Source organism: Pseudorasbora parva, chromosome 1 (assembly GCF_024679245.1).
Source record: "Pseudorasbora parva isolate DD20220531a chromosome 1, ASM2467924v1, whole genome shotgun sequence".
Taxonomy (NCBI): domain Eukaryota; kingdom Metazoa; phylum Chordata; class Actinopteri; order Cypriniformes; family Gobionidae; genus Pseudorasbora; species Pseudorasbora parva.
This window is the reverse complement of record NC_090172.1, coordinates 48,122,101-48,138,903: the sequence shown is the minus strand read 5'-3', so window position 1 is coordinate 48,138,903 and position 16,803 is coordinate 48,122,101. Positions and strand designations below refer to the sequence as shown.

At 37.9% G+C, this 16,803-nt stretch overlaps 1 protein-coding gene across 1 annotated transcript; it reads right to left on the bottom strand.

Annotated features, from left to right (window-relative positions):
• Positions 1-804: 804 nt before the first annotated feature.
• Positions 805-14,990, bottom strand: calb2b (calbindin 2b). Its single transcript, XM_067451648.1, has 11 exons — positions 14,742-14,990; positions 12,775-12,845; positions 12,411-12,500; positions 8,778-8,858; positions 8,012-8,068; positions 7,855-7,932; positions 7,696-7,751; positions 7,574-7,613; positions 2,657-2,710; positions 2,344-2,415; positions 805-1,389 (listed from the first exon to the last, which is right to left on the bottom strand). Exons 1-11 carry the CDS (start codon positions 14,833-14,835, stop codon positions 1,273-1,275), a joined length of 810 nt encoding a protein of 269 aa, XP_067307749.1. The 5' UTR covers positions 14,836-14,990; the 3' UTR covers positions 805-1,272.
• Positions 14,991-16,803: the final 1,813 nt, after the last annotated feature.

The following is a 16,803-nucleotide window of genomic DNA, read 5'->3' as shown; positions in this document are numbered from 1 at the left end:
AATAGGTTGATTCCAAGCTAACAAAAATATCTACAACATTTTTTAAAAAAAGTTAAAAACGATTACGTTAAACTTCATTTTGCAAAAAATATGGGAATGTTACTTTTATTTCAAAATCTTCTGAAACAAGTTGTAACATTTAAACATTAGAAAAACAGTATGATGTTAATGTTTATTAAAGATCAGATCATTTTGAATTAAGTAGCTTAATAATGCTTGTTTGTTACTCAATACTGACAGAACCTTGCCTGAACGTTAAATAACAAATAGTAATATAATATTTTTAAAAAAATGATAAAATGTATGTGAACCCAAAAGGACATGCATACAATTTGCACCTTAAGAATTGTTTGGATGATATTCAGGGCGAAACTGAAGCCAAGAAAACTGTCTCCATCACCACAATCCTTTCGCTATTCTATCCTGTATATGAGATTAATGAAGCACAAAGAACATTCGTACCATGAAAATGAAAAAGATAAGCTCTAAACACTTCATTGTGCTCCTGCGCTCGCTTTGGCTTGAAGATGCGGATATGTGCCTTTACTTGCAAGCCCACATAGATAAGTTGCTGCTTTTGGATTTATCTAAATGGAAAATGAGATCACAGTGCGCCTGAGAAGCTGGCACATCCAAAATACATTAATAGGTGCCCATTATTACCATTATCTGCTTCCATAACAGAAACTTAATCATAATTAAATTTGGGGTGTTAGTAGTATCTTGCAAAACATAGCCTGAAAATATGGAAATGGTCCAATTTGTAAAGAAAAATGCTTTAGAGCAGAGAAAGCAGGACAGTACTGAAGGTAAAATGTCTTATCTGATCTTTATTTCAGTAACTCTTTTAGCAGTGTTGGCAAAACAGAACAGTCTACAGCCTGCTAGGGACAACGACAAAAAAAGAGATCTGGGAGAGATTGGAAAAAGAAAAAAAAGAGGGAGGAATGGAGAGACAGCAGACTGTACACGTGAAGTAGCAAACCGAATTAAAGATTTGGTCCAAGCAGGAGAATAAGACCAAAGACCAAATATCCATTATACCACAATGTCAGAATCATGTTTTGACATAAAAAAGACAAGCAAGAGATGCACACATCGAGAAGCCATATCTTTGGGAAAAGCATGCCACGGAGAGAGGGGAACATTGTGGATGCTGATTAACTTTTGACAGGATAAGAGGTGGAACAGAGCCACCACATGCACCTGCTTTGGCTAGATTTGGGGTGGGTGACGGTACAGAGGAGGACGTGAGAGTTAACAACTCAGAGTTCACACTGACGGATCCTTGCATAACACAATCTCCAGCTCTGTGCGGAACAGCTTCCCTCCGTCAGACAATGCCATGATGCTCTTCTTTGAGCTAGCCAGATTTTGGGGGACAATGACCTAAACAAGGGCACAAACAGACATCTATAAGTATTCAGACCTGTCATATTTGTTGCTGAAATGCAGCATCAGTGCAGGCTTGAACATTTAAGTATGTATTTTTAAATATATATTTTCATATGAACAATACTGTTCGAAAGTTTGGGGGCTAAAATATGTTTTTGTTTTTAAAAGAAGTCTCTTAATCCTCACAAGGGCTGCATTTGATTATATATATATATATATATATATATATATATATATATATATATATATATATATATATATATATATATATATATATATATATATATATATATAATTATTATTATTATTATTACAATTTAAAATAACAGTTTTCTATCTTAATATATTTTTCATTTGTAAATTATTCCTGTGATGGTAGAGCTGAATTTTCAGCATCATTACTCCAGTCTTCAATGTCACATGCTCCTTTAATTATTATGCTGATTTGCTGCTCAAGAAACATTTCTTATTTATTATCAATAAAAAAAAAATCAGCTGTGCTGCTCAATATTTTTGTTGAAACCATGATATTCAGGATAATTTATTGAAGAGAAAGTTCTTATAATAATAAATAGCACCATTTATTTGAAATATTTATATTTTGTAACATTATGTCTTTAACCTCATGTTTGATCAATTTAATGCATTCTTGTGGAATAAAAGTATCAAGTTCTTCAAAAAAAGTTAATCAAACCCAAAACTTTTGACCAGAAGTATATACAGAAAATTTCTATCCATCATTTAATCTATCAATATTCATAATTTGACATTTTAAACCAATTTCATACCAGTATTTCTGCAAATGTATCTTTGATGACCATTTTGTCCATTCTGCAGCATTATATTGTGTAAATGCATTTTTTGTGGTATATATGACACTTTAGATGCAGCTTTTATGCCACTTTTCAGTTAAAAGATGTGCTAAATTCCCATCTAACACCAAGTTACCATTTTATGTTTTTGGTAGAGGTCTTTCAGCAGTGCATCCAGTTCATGTTCATCAATGTAACCATTTCCATCCTGTTAAAGCAAAAAAGGAAAGAAACAGTTTTACATATATTTTAATACATAAACATCTTAAATACATTTTCTAACTGCCCATTTAACATCTGATGGAACATGTTCTAGATGTATTAAAGATGAGCAAATGCTCTAAATGCTCATCTTCAAGATGAAAATAATAGTAGTGCTAAAGTTTTTTACTAACCCACAATACAAACTAATAAGGACACAAACGTGAAAAATATGCACATTATCTGACCTTGTCATAATAGTTGAAGATTACTTCAAATTCTTCAGCAGATAGTTTGAAGTTCTGGCAATGAAGAGGAAAAAAGAGACATTTGTTTATGCTCAATGTATGTGTAATATCTATCTGCCTTTAGATTAGATTTTGAAGGACTGAATTTTCATAACTAGAAAATAATCCTCCAAATCCTTTGGATTATAACAGACTAGTGACACTTAGCATCATTCCTACTTTAAATGCATACCATTCATAAACATGCCAATATAATTTAATAATGTGATGCATTCATGCCAGATATAGCACAAAAATGGCTTTGTGTAATATAGAAGTGTTTATTCATCCTGATGGAATTCCACTAACATTAAATTCATATCTGAATTGCATTACCCATGTATTATATTCCATGTATTATATCGGCTTCAAATTTACAGAGAGTATTTTATGCACCTGTATGTCCGTTTTACAATTCCTTCTGATTCCCTTACTGAATGAACGTGCTTCCAGTACATTACAAAATAAATTCTATACATAATTGATATACATTTTACACCAACTCCCTTGTCTGACTATCAACAGACCAAGCTCAATTTAAGACTGAACATTGGTCTGGGGAGTCTGCTCTGCATTTTCTGCTGCACAAGATACGTGATAAACGGGCATTATTCGAATGACTCTGTACGCAATTATATAGTCCTTCAACCGATCAGACCACAAGAGGCGTGATCAACGGACAACAACCCTTCGCTTCTCTATCCGTCATCATGTTAAACCCGCCAGTAGTGCGCCCGGTGGATAAGCCAGGGTGTGTAAGTGTAACAGAAGCAGTAGAAATTAATGTATAGGTTTCCAGACTGAGTTGTGTGTGTGTGTGTGTGTGTGTGTGTGTGTGTGTGTGTGTGTGTGTGTGTGTGTGTGTGTGTGTGTGTGTGAGTGTGAGTGTGAGTGTGAGTGTGTGTGTGTGTGTGTGTGTGTGTGTGTGTGTGTGTGTGTGTGTGTGTGTGTGTGTGTGTGTGTGCATAATTTGAAAATTTCACGATTGTTTAAAATCTTTCATGATTTAAAAGGCAGAAAACATGTCTGACACCCTGGTAATGCAATGAGGCTGAACATGGACCAGTTATTCCAGCCGCAACATATTTTCAGTTGTTTTGTTAAAAGAGAGGAAAAAAGAGCGAAAAATAAATAGAGAGAGAGAGAGCATCCAGTGAATGTGACTGGGCCAGATAAATACATCGCAGGTTAAAGAATAATCTATGGAGATTATCGTAACTACAGTAGGATTGAAGTAATCCCTATCAACCCAGGATCTCTGTGGCAGAAATCAGTTACCAATCTGCTGTCAGGTTCACACACAGACAAAACCTATAAACACACATACAGTAGGAACACAAAACCTATAAACACATACAGTAGGAACACACAAAACCAATAAACACACACACACACACACACACACACACACACACACACACACACACACACACACGCTTGTAATCATGTATGTTTTCTACATGATTGATCTAAAAGAAGAACCTCATATTGCAAATCTCAGCTTTTCATCTCTGACCATATGTTACTGCCATTCTACTGTAATTGCTATTGCCAGTTTATTTATTTTTGCTTCTCCTCCTCCTAGCCTCCAATATATTACACTTTTATTGTGCTAGTACTACTACTGCACTACATTTTACTATTCTATTTCTAACCCTCATTCTGCCCTGATACACCATGTCTTTTGTGCTACAAATGTCATTTTTACTGTACTTAGATGATAGATTTATTCATATGATAGTCTAACTTTCGATCTAGATTACTGCAATGCACAGAGTTATAGCATAACTTTTTCAACACACTCAAATGTATTTAGTATTATTGTTTTAACCATGTAAAACAGCGCTGCGTTACCCTACATACACAAGGAAAATAGCAGAATACGACGACAGCATCATAAAAGCTCTGCTGGGCCCAAGTCCGATGTGAATCGCAGGTGTTTGTCATTACCATTCGCTCCCACGGCTCTCAGCCGCGCCCTGCTTCATACCACCGTAACGTTAATAAAACTTGAATACATCCGCTCATCCATGAACATGATTTCTGCCCGAGTCCGTCGGATTCCATTCTATCGGCTGTGGAGGTGAAAGACAAAATAGCTCATGAATGCACGCTCATTTGTGGTATCATCTAACTACTCCTTTGGTAATAAGCGACCTCTAGCGGCAAAAATGTGGTTACTGTGGCTTTAACCCGTTTTACTTTAATGGAATAAGGTCATAAATGGCTTATTCTTATGCAAAAAAAGGGGGGGGCGGAGGGGGTATGGTCATCCTTTCAGACCAATTTGAATAAATCTTGCAAACAACATGACACAGACAAACTTCTTTTTTCCACTATTTTCTGTAATTTAGTGGAAACAGCCCAAACTGTTTGCAGGGTCCTAGACCTAGAGCACACAGGGCCTGAGTTACATAAGCCCCTTTCACACTGCGATTCCGGCAAATACACGGATAATGCAACCCGGCATTTGTTCCCGGGCCGCTAGATTTGGTCCATTGACACTGCCAGCGAAATACCGTAATATGTGCGCTTTCACACACAACCCGTAACGGTCCCGGGTCGAGTTGACACGTGACATCCTGATGTGACGTATAACGGCGAGCGATCTCAGCTTCAGCGCGGATAGTAAGGAGGTCCGTGGTCTCGACTTTTGTCCAGTTTGCGCACATTTCTGCTTGTTTAATTTTAGTTTCTTTTGTATACGAACACTCTCTGCGTTTAAAATACCGACGAGCTCTTCTGGCACTGCAGGGTTGTATTATTGAAAAAACAAGCTCTAGGAGTCGCACGATAACTACGTAGCCTACACGTTGCGGCATTAGTTTCGGCTTTTGTTCACACAGCGCTCGTCCCGGGTCGAATACCGCAATATTACTAGGTCCCCGACCCGGGTCGAATTCGGTAATCAATGCCGGGACGTGGTTGCTTTCACACAGAAGGCGACCCGGCAATGTTCCGGAAATATTGCGGGTCCGACGTGCAGTGTGAAAGGGGCTATAGTTTCAAAAATGCATTTATAAAAATAAAATTAAAAAAATGCACCTACTTTTTGGTGGGGTTATTACAGATTAGACAACATATAATTACATGTTAATCACTTTTAGCAGTGTTTTATGTAACTTTAAAGGGTTTCCTGTAAAATGACACCAACATTTTAAACTTAGACCACTTTATGTGTGTATGGGAAGCTTTTCAATTTGGGTAGGCCAAATCCAGGCGGAAATCCCAAAAAAATGGTCTCGGAGTTTGAGAGGAGGAGAAAATGTATTGCAAAATGAATCTTTCTTGACTCAAGAAATTAAACAAATGTATTCATATATTGTGCAGGTGAAGGAGAAGTGGTACAGTCAAATAAAATACTGTTTATTAATTTAACATCACACCCCACATCACAAATGGAATACTCAGAGTAAGATACAAAAATGTATCATAAAAGACAGTATAAGCGGTTGATGTCACTACTGGGGAATTCACTACCTGATTTTTTTTTTAATAAAGTCTAGTAAACGCACTTTATTTACTTTGCCTGGTTATTGGTTAATTTAACAAGTTAATTCAATGGAAGACAATAGAAGGCGAGGAGACTTCCACACTGTAAGTTGACGAGTTGTTTTACCCGCGTTTTAATGTGCCTCTGTTCGTAGAGATTTTTAGACGGATGCTGAGGCTTTTTAGGTCGGGTAGAATCTGCGATCTCTGACCCAGTTTGTTTACTGGCTTCCAAGACACAATATGCTGTGTTTACTCCCAACTGGCAACCTGTGTTGAAATACTATTAGGTAAATTGAAAATGTGTGTTATCACCAAGCGGCAACCTCCCGCGATCTCTCTTGAAGCCAATACGGAAGTAATGTAAACTGCAATTCCTCAACTGGCCACTAGGGAAAGGCTCCAGAAGGGAGCAGAATCTCATTGAGCCCCATGTTAAAATTCTCAAATTTACAGCAGAAAAAAACATGTTTACAGCCTGGTACAAATTGTGGTTTTGGCTTATAAGGCTAATTTTGATCTTCATGACAACTCTGAGGGGGGTGAATTTTTTTATAACTCATTCGTTTACGTTATATAAAGCCTTAAAGTTCTGCATAATTAAGGGCGTGGTTACAAGTGGATAGCCATTTATCCGCCGTCTATAGTCATTGCGTCACCTCAGCTCCGCGCACATCCCACCTTTTTGCCCATTTTCTGTTATCCGGGAGTGACACGCGTTGACTCGCTCACAAGATGGCAACGCCCAGCTCGCCCCTACTTTAAGCTTCAGAATGGCTTATCGGAATCCTATGGGTGACGTCACGGACACTACGTCCATATTTCTTTTACAGTCTATGGTTATCTCACAGACCAAAACAAAATCAGACATTCCAACACAGAACGCAAATTTCAAAGTAAAATAACAAGTAGCCTGTAGCACTGTTTTACGGAGAAACGAGTATGTGAACTCCGCATGTTTCCTAAATATCTGCATACACATTATGGTATTTTTATGCTTTAGTACAGTCGAAAACCTACATACAGCACCATTAACCTTAATTAAACACAACCTATCAAGCTAATCAAATCCTTCAGGCTTATTTGAAAACTACAGGTATGTGGTCGAAGCTAACTAGTTGAACTAAACTCTGTAGGACTGTGGCCCTCCAGGAGCTGAGTTTGACACCCCTGCTCTGTACTTACATTTAAATAAGGTTTAATTATTTGGCAGACACTTTTAATAAAAATAAAAAACCTACAAGGTTACCATGATCAGTTCATACAATCCATGGGATGCAAACCCATGATCTAGGTGTTGCTAGGACCATGCTTTTCTGTTTGAGCAGCAGAAACCCTACATTCTCTGCAATCTAATCTAACATTATAAAGAGAGCTTGATCTTACCTGAAACTTGAGCAGAAAATTCTCTTGCACAGGAAGCAGTCTGAAGAAAAAATATAACATACAATATTATATCATATAAACAATAATGCAATACTATGCAACTCACTCGGAGGCCTTCTCACCTAGCCATCTCGGACAATCCCAGTTTTCCATCACCATTCAGGTCAAACATTTTAAGCTGCAGGGGTAAAAAAAGCATAAATTAAATAGCAGCTGTGTGTGTGTGTGTGTGTGTGTGTGTGTGTGTTGTGTTTACGTGTGCAATGTGTGTGTCTACTCACTATGGTTTCTGTATACTCATTCAGTTTCTTGTCATCGTAATGTCTGTTTGCTTTCTTCAACAGATCTGAGAGGAAGCCCTTAGGAAAAGAAATGATTTTATTTAGTAAGGGATCTATAACAGCTATAGGAAGTCCTGTGTGACCTATTGAGTTATACCTTCAGTTCATTGGATTCAATGTATCCGCTTCGGTCAGTATCATATTTTCTCCAAGCCTGAAAAATGAACCAATAGCATTAAAACAGATACCTCCACACATATGTAGAGATTATTTGCCCTGCGAAGGTGAAACGGACAAGGTTTCAATCAAAAACGTTCAGATGTGATTATGGCATTGTCGTCTTGATTAAACCAGTGAATTTTGTATTTAGGTATTACACTGGGATTACTGGTGAGCTGATTTAATGTGGAGGAATACCCACCTGCCCTGATTTACCAGGATGTGTTTATGTGTGTGTCCCTCTGAAATGCTATTAAAATTCCTTGTCGACACTTTGAAGTCTTTACTCTTCTACAACTCAGATGTTCAGCAGAACGAACATGTTTTGTATTATTTACAAAATCACCATGTTGTACAAATGAAACTCCATTAACCCAGTTACTCACACATACACACACTCTGTTCTTGTATGTATTGTAGTCCATTCATAATGGATAACTTGCTGCAAATAGAATTTTCTAGCTCTTTCTTTCACACAGATGGACACAAAAGCACCTTTGCTATTCAAAGATATATAATATTTTAATTAAAACAATTTAAAAAATGTGACCGGGGACGTAGCCAGCGGGCGACTATGATGAGTAGGCCCCCCAGTTTATTATACAAATATAATATTTTATCTTAACGAAATGACTAAATTATGATAACATAAATTATGATAACATCTCAGAATTCTCAAATTTATGTTTTTGTTTGTAACATACTGCCATAAACTCTGCACTGGATCCCACAAACTGTCTGAAGCACAATAGAAAATTCTCCTCTGTTGGCAGGATCTGGGCCAGCTGTAAAAGATAAAGAAAGACATGACGTCAGCAAATCATTGTTCATCATAATATCATCACTGGTTAAAAAAACAAAACAAAAAACGAATCGCATTTAATTCTCAAAAGAAAGTATATTGTAGTGCTCACTTGACCATTAAATATACTAAAAAGATACTGAACATTTAGTTTATGAAATATGCCCCATAAAATTAACGATTTAAGTGGCTTTGAACGTGGCATGGTTGTTGGTGCCAGATGGGCTGGTCTGAGTATTTCAGAAACTGCTGATCTTCCAGGATTTTCATCTACAACCATCTATAAGGTTTACAGATACTGGTCAGAAAAAGAGAAAATATCCAGTACCAAATAAGTTCTGTGGGCAAAAATGCCTTTTTGATGCCAGAAGTCAGATGAGAATGGCCAGACTGGTTCTGGCTGATAGAAAGGCAACCTCAAGTAACAACCACTCGTTACAGCTGTGGTCTGCAGAAGACCATCTCTGAACACACAAAAAGTTGAACCTTGAAACTGATGGGCTACAGCAGCAGAAGACCACACCGGGTGCCATTCCTGTCAGCTAAGAGCAGGACACTGAGGCTACAATTCGCACAGGCTAAAATTGGACAAGAGAAGACTGGAAAAATGTTGCCTGGTCTGATGAGACCATTTCTGTTGCGACATTCTTATGGTCGGGTCAGAATTTGGCATAAACAACATGAAAGCATGGCTCCATCCTGCCTTACATCTAAGGTTCAGGCTGCTGCTGTCTGTATAATGGTGTGGGGGGTATTTTCTTGGCACACTTTGGGCCCCATAGTCCCAACTGTTTATTGTTTAAGCTCCACAGCCTTCCTGCCAGTTGCTGACCATGTGTAACCACAGTGTACCGATCTTCTGATGGCTACTTCTAGCTGGATAATGCACCATGTCAAAAAGCTTAAATCATCTCAAACTGGTTTCTTGAACATGACAATGAGTTCCCTATACTCAAACGGCCTTCATAGTCTCCTAAAAATGTACCAGATGTACACTAAATCTAATTTAACATTTTCTATAAATATACAGTAGTGGCCTAAATTGAAGTCCAGCCTTCACCCTTTATTCAAATATCAAATATTATTAAATATTTGTTAAAGGGTTTGTAAGCATATTGCGTAGTTGTGCTTGAGGTCAATTTTATTTGTGATCATTGTTGGACATTCATATGAAAAAAATATGAACACATGCAAAAACAAGAGAGAACCAACGACATATCAATAACTAATTATGTTATAGTCAATGTATGCTGTTTTTATTTTTTCTGCTTTTTTGGTTAGTAAAATAAAACCTCTTCCTGTAGTTTCCTTTGTTTTGTTCTTTCCTCATTCAAAATATTTTATATATATATTTTCCTCATATTTTGATGGTTTAATCAAAGATCATCTAGTCATTAAAAACAAATATCCCCTCCAATCATCACCTTTGCCCACTACAATATATATTATATAGTACATTAAATATACTAATAATATAAACATCCACTACATTTTGACTACAGTCTATAATTCCACCGAAGGGGATTTCAGCACCATGGACAGCCGCACAGTGGACCACAAAGCTCTTATCCAAAGCAGCCCTTTTGCTACACGATCAACCAAGTGCTGCTGTCTGAGTTGATGCCTGTGTATAAAGCCTATCTTCCTGGCTTAAGAAGAAAGTGCCTGCAAGAGCTGGACAGGGATGAGAGACCATTTCATGCTCTAGGTTATCTTTTCCGGCCCCAACAGAGGAGCTCATCATTGCTGAACTGCTGAAGGGACACTAAACCGTACCAAACCGAAAAGTAAGTAAAGCTCTGAAACCATCTGTCTAGGACAAGTTCCACCTCTGAGTGCTCTGACACACAAACCTAGGCCCGAGGATTACCCTTTGTTTATAAAAAGCCAAAAGTACTTTTTTAAGCCTTACAATGCAAGTAATGATTTGCTTGATTGAAGGATGTGTATAGTATTACTACATATAGGGCAAATATAGTTTAATGATCACCTAATGTTATTCTATATCTGAAACGCATATAGAACGTGTGTGTATATGTTTTTCTATCCCAGTGGGACTCCAAGCTGAATGCACACAGACTCATGTGGACTTGTGTTACCGCGGGGACCAATGTAAAAATGTAAAATGCAGAAATTTTTGAGTGATAGGTAGGTTAAGGGTTAGTGTAAGGGGATAGTATATACAGTTTGTACAGTATAAAAACATTATGGATATGGAGAGAACCATTTTCATTTGGTGCTCAAGAAACATTTCTTATTATTATCAATGTTGTAAACCGTTGTGCTGATGATTATTTCGTGGAAATCAATGCTTTTCAGAATAACAGCATTTATTTGAAATATAACATTATAAATGTCTTTAACTTATCTACTCCTATTCTGCCCCTGATTTATTTCGTTATTCCTGTTTTCTGCTATTCAGTACAATGAATTCTCAAAAACATCTCTGTTTAGTACAAAACATCTCTATACTGTTGATTTCTGTTCCTCTGCAAAAAGATACTAACATCAAATTATTATTGTTCATCCCAGCAAGAATGACAAATGTGCTACTATCTTCAAAAGATAACTTCAAAATGCTTATTTCTCACAACCAAAGTTGAGCAGAAAACCACAAAAAGCAAGAAAGCAGAAGATGACAGATACAATGATCCCAACATGGCTAATCTGAGGTTCCAGCTTAGATCCACACGCTGCACACAGAAGAACAGATCATCGAGCTGCTGAAATCCTGCCTTTCAAGCTTTCAAGATAAAGCGTCATGTTGAGATTGAGTACCAGATTGAAAACAGAAAGTGGGGTCTGAAGTGTGAGTGAAAAACCATCCAAACGTACCACGTAGGGACCATAACCAGAAGGATTTTGTTCATAGTGATTCACAATTTCTAATAGAGTGAGATTTGCATGATGCCGATCATTTGATTAGACTATAACCACATCCCTTCTGCATTCACTGCATGGTCTCCTACTAAATAAGCTTTAATCTGGTGTATGGAGAGGCTCTTCTCATATTTTCAAAACCATTTTACCTCCACTAAGCTATATAGGACTAACAAATAGGTTGAGGGGGAAAAGAAATGTAACCGCTAAAAACATTTAAAAGCAATCAGCCAAACAAACTTAATAGCTTCATAACTGAAAGCAGGCTGACATTAATTGGAGAAAGGAGAGCTCATATGTTCATGTGGTCTCTGTGACTGGATTAGTGAGGTTTTTCTTCCGACATAAATCATTTTATCCATTCCCTCGTGCCATCATCATGATGGACGTCGCCCCCCATCCTCCCCTCCCCCTCATCCATCTCTCCCTCCACTCATTTGTCTCACTGCCCCTCCCTTCATCATTCCATCATCCTCTCGATAGATGCCACCTTCTGCCCTCCTTCAAGCCCCTAATCTGCCCTCATTGTCCTCTTTATATTTCCTCCTGGTGTCCCATAAATCTCTGATGGTGGTTCTGCAGAACGGTCTCACTTCAGCGCTTCCATTGCTGTGGCTGTAGTCTACTTTGGTAGTGAAAAAAGGTGAGAATTTACCTCTGACATCTCAATCTTTCCATCACCGTTCTCGTCGAATTTCAGCATAAACTCTTTCATCCGGTCTTTGAATGAAGCATTTGAAGGATCCTGAAAAACAAACAGCACCGTTCCTATTTCAATTAAGTCCAATTTGCTTTCAAAAAAATCTTTAAAACATGCCATCCAGAAAATGTACTGACATTAGAAAACATCAGCCAGATGGTATCTGCTCAGATGGCATGTGCATTAGGCTAGATTAATCTAAGCATCTCATTCTGCAGTTCTTAATAACTGTATGTGACATTCAGATCACCACTTATCAAGAACAGCCGCATCTGATGTTTTTACCATAATTAACGAACACACACAATGCCTGACTCACCACACTTTTCCGCGCTAACTCGAGCTCGCGAATGAAATTTTCCAGTTCCTTCCCTTCAATGCAGCCATTCCCTAGAAGAAAATGAATTGAAGTTAATTTATTTAATTACAGATTTACACTCAACATCAAAGACACACGGATGCGGTTCAGCTCACACTGCCTGATGTAACTTGACAATCAGTTTCTCTTTATAAATGAAATGAGGGTCGTATAATCAGTTCTTGTCTTGTTGATTGACAGATTACATAGCAACATAGGGATTTTTCATATTTCATATTTTCCTTAGAAACAATGTACAGGGAAAAAAATCTCAGACACACTGCAGTATCTCAGTAAAGTCTTTAAAAATATATATAATTCAATTTAACCATTTAACTACAGCTATTTCCAATGTGTATATTTCTGCTAGAAGACTAACTTTTTGACTTCTCTGCTAAAAAAAACAGCCTAAGATCACTTGCTCCTCTTAGCTGGTCTCCCACCTTGGCCAGGCTGATCTGTATACTGGTTTTCTAGGGTTCTGGACACTTTTTTAAAATAATGGTCATTTAAATTGACCAGCTTAATACCGAAAAACTAGCTTTGGTTGGTTAAGCTGTTCTTTTCAGCAGGGTTTATAGTAGATACATCAAGGGAAAGTCTGTAACAAGGTGAATATATTACACTTCATGCTAAGCCTAACCAGTCAAAGATGGTTTGCTGGTCTTAGTTGGCCTCCCAGACTAGACATTCTGATCTCACTGCTTGAATACTTTTCAGCAATTCAGACTCGAAAACCAACTGTCTGACCAGCTAATCCAACTCAGTGTCATGTTCACCAGGTTGACCACATGAATAGCAAACGGTGGAGGGCAATTTAAATAAATTTAGCTAAAAACAGCTACGCATATGTTTTCTTCTTCTTCTTTTGCTTCCCAGCTGGAGCGGTTCTCTTTCAACCCCCGCCCATCACTTTTCATCTTCGAATTCTCTCAAACGCTGACACACAAATCAATTGGAAGGAAAGATTCCATTCCACAGCGAAATCAATAATGCCAACAATGCCCGTGGGGCATAATTTACTGAGCTAAACGCGTGCCTACCGCTGAAAGAAGTTAACAGGGCGATAGCAGGCAATCATCCCACTGACGCTTTTTCAATTCCCCTGAATTATTCAAGAATACGCTTGTGCGTAAAACTGCATTGCACTTTGCATGAGGATTCAACTTGAGTTAGCGTCCCATTAGATCAGGTGCCAGGTCCCGCAAAACAAACTGTTCTGACCAAAATTATCCTAAACATAACTTTTTGTGGGGCACGCAAAACATAAAATAACATTCTGAAAATGGGAATCCCTTTAAAAAAAAAAAAAGCGCAACCTAATTGACAATTAATATTCAAAAGCGACTCGATAATATGCGGGCGTGGCAACACTGTCGCTGCTCAAATAGTAAATGCATTTACTTTCTTTTTTTCTTTTTCTTTTTGATGTTTTAACGTCTAACTCAACTAATTAGGTTAGCCTACTTTACATATGAAAACATTAAAATAAAAACGTATAGCCTATATGTGTGCGTTATTTAGCACAAATAAGAAATAATGCGCTATACCTCTTAAATAAACCAGAAAATAAACGAGTAGAAACAAAAGTAGAGACCTATGTTTAAAGGTTTAATCTTTTTTTGACAATAATAGCAGACATCTCCATCACTAAAAAAAACTGCGTACAGATTTTCTTTCCAGATGCATTGCACCTATTGACGAAGTTTAGCTACAAATTATATTTTTTTTAAATTATCATTATTTTAACATAAAATGTACAGAATATAGGCGTATACATTTAATATATAATTTTAATTAGCCTAATTGTAGATATCACATCAATCAAATGCAATAGCCTACATAAATCAGGGTAGTAAGTAGCCCACATGCCTCCGATGCATAAGACTAAATTAACAACGCTATTCGTCCCGGGACGTTACACTCACCGTCAGCATCGAATTTATTCCAGATGTCGAGAAACTGGGTGGCAGTGAGTTCCGCCAGGTGGAGAGGAATAGGCTCTGGTGCTTTATTCGCCATATCCAGCCTGTAGTTTTTCTCTCCCTTAGGGTTTTGTTATTCTCTTTATTTTTTTCTTCTTCTGTCGTTGTCTTTTCTTCTGTCCTGTCTTTTAAGCACCCCTCTTCCCCTACGCGCCTATGTCACTGGAAGTAGCCCGAGAGAGACAGCAGTTTTAAACCCCCACCGCGACTGTTGAAGCGTGCAGTTCATACACTCACCAAAAGGCGGCAGCACGTAGCCCTTCTGCAGTCGAGTTCATTCAAATCTGCACTCCAGTATGGGAGCATCCCATCCCAGCAGGATTATGAAAATGAATTCAAATGGTCGCAAATCCTACGCGCTCGTACGCTTCCACGAGCAGAAAATAGCATCAAACTATACAGTGACCAACATTGCATGTGGTCGCTAAGAAAGATATATGGAAGGCTTTATCAAATTTAGTCAGTCATTTTATGCAAAGGCTATAAATCCACACAAGTGTCACATACATCTTTGTGCAGAACTAAGATTAGATAGATAGATAGATAGATAGATAGATAGATAGATAGATAGATAGATAGATAGATAGATAGATAGATAGATAGATAGATAGATAGATAGATAGATAGATAGATAGACACACAGATAGACACACACTCTAAGATATTGATTGATAGACAGACAGACAGACAGACAGACAGACTGACAGGCAGACAGACAGACAGACAGACAGACTGACTGACTGACTGACAAATAGACAGACAGACTGACTGACTGACTGACTGACCGATCGATCGATCGATCGATCGATCGACAGACAGACAGACAGACAGACAGACAGACAGACAGACAGACAGACTGACTGACTGACTGACTGACTGACTGACTGACTGACTGACTGACTGACAGACAGACAGACAGACAGACAGACAGACAGACAGACAGACAGACAGACAGACAGACAGACAGACAGACAGATAGATAGATAGATAGATAGATAGATAGATAGATAGATAGATAGATAGATAGATAGATGTGGAATTTTCATTCTCTTCCTAACAATTCCTTCCATTTTAACCAATAAACATATCAGGATATTTACTGGGAAAAAGAGAGGGAGAGAAAAGAGACAGAAACAGAATTAGTTTGGGGGAGATCTAGCCTAAAATGATAAGGAGACATGCAGGAGAAACTGTACAGGCACTGACAATAATAATCTGTGCCATATAAAGCAATCTCAGAAATTGCACATAAACTAAATCAATTGGCATCGTTTACTCACCAATCACATACTTTTCTCAGCACTTTGGCCAGATGGATGCTTACAGGTCTTTGCGGGTCCTGCTGAGTTTGGTGAACGTTCAGCACCTTTTCATTAATGCCTTTGAAAAGTCTGTTGTAACCCTTTATGACATGATTGGTGATGAGAGACACTTGCAGAAGGATATGCTGGCGAGCTCCTTGAAACTGCACTTACTGCAAGAGAGGGAGAATGAGAGAAGAAACATTTAAGAGATTAAAAAGGGGCAGCAAGAAGGTTGGCATAGATTATGTAAAAGAAAAAGATGTTAATGTGTTCTCATATATACTTGTTTCATTCAGTTAGGGGTCAATATGATTTTTTATGCTTTTGAAAGAGCCCTCTAAAGCCCACCAAAGCGTCATTTATTTGATCAAAAATACAGTAAAAACAGAAATATTGTGAAACATTATTATAATTAGGGGCCAAGCACCGAAGGTGCGGAGGCACCTATTGAAATTGTTAGTGTTCCTATTATTATTCTGCTTCTTCTTCTTCTTCTTTTTCCGCCATAGGAGTCTCTGGCAGCCCATAGAACCGTATGGTAAAAAGTTGTGAAATTTGGCACACTCATAGAGGCCAGTCTGAGCTGTCACTATAGCAAATTTGGTGCCTCTAACTCAATCCCTCTAGCGCCACCACCTGTCCAAAGTTTCACTCATATTTATGCTTATAACTTTTGACCCCTAAGGGCTAGAAACAAAATT

What these genes read in the sequence shown, in the direction of transcription:
- calb2b (XM_067451648.1), bottom strand. Translation starts at nt 14,835, where the DNA reads ATGGCGAATAAAGCACCAGAGCCTATTCCTCTCCACCTGGCGGAACTC. An exon ending in GAAAGATTGAGATGTCAGAG is followed by an intron (nt 8,859 to 12,410) that starts GTAAATTCTCAC and finishes TATCTTTTACAG; the next exon opens with CTGGCCCAGATCCTGCCAAC. An exon ending in ATTTTCTGCTCAAGTTTCAG is followed by an intron (nt 2,711 to 7,573) that starts GTAAGATCAAGC and finishes CTTCATTGCCAG; the next exon opens with AACTTCAAACTATCTGCTGA.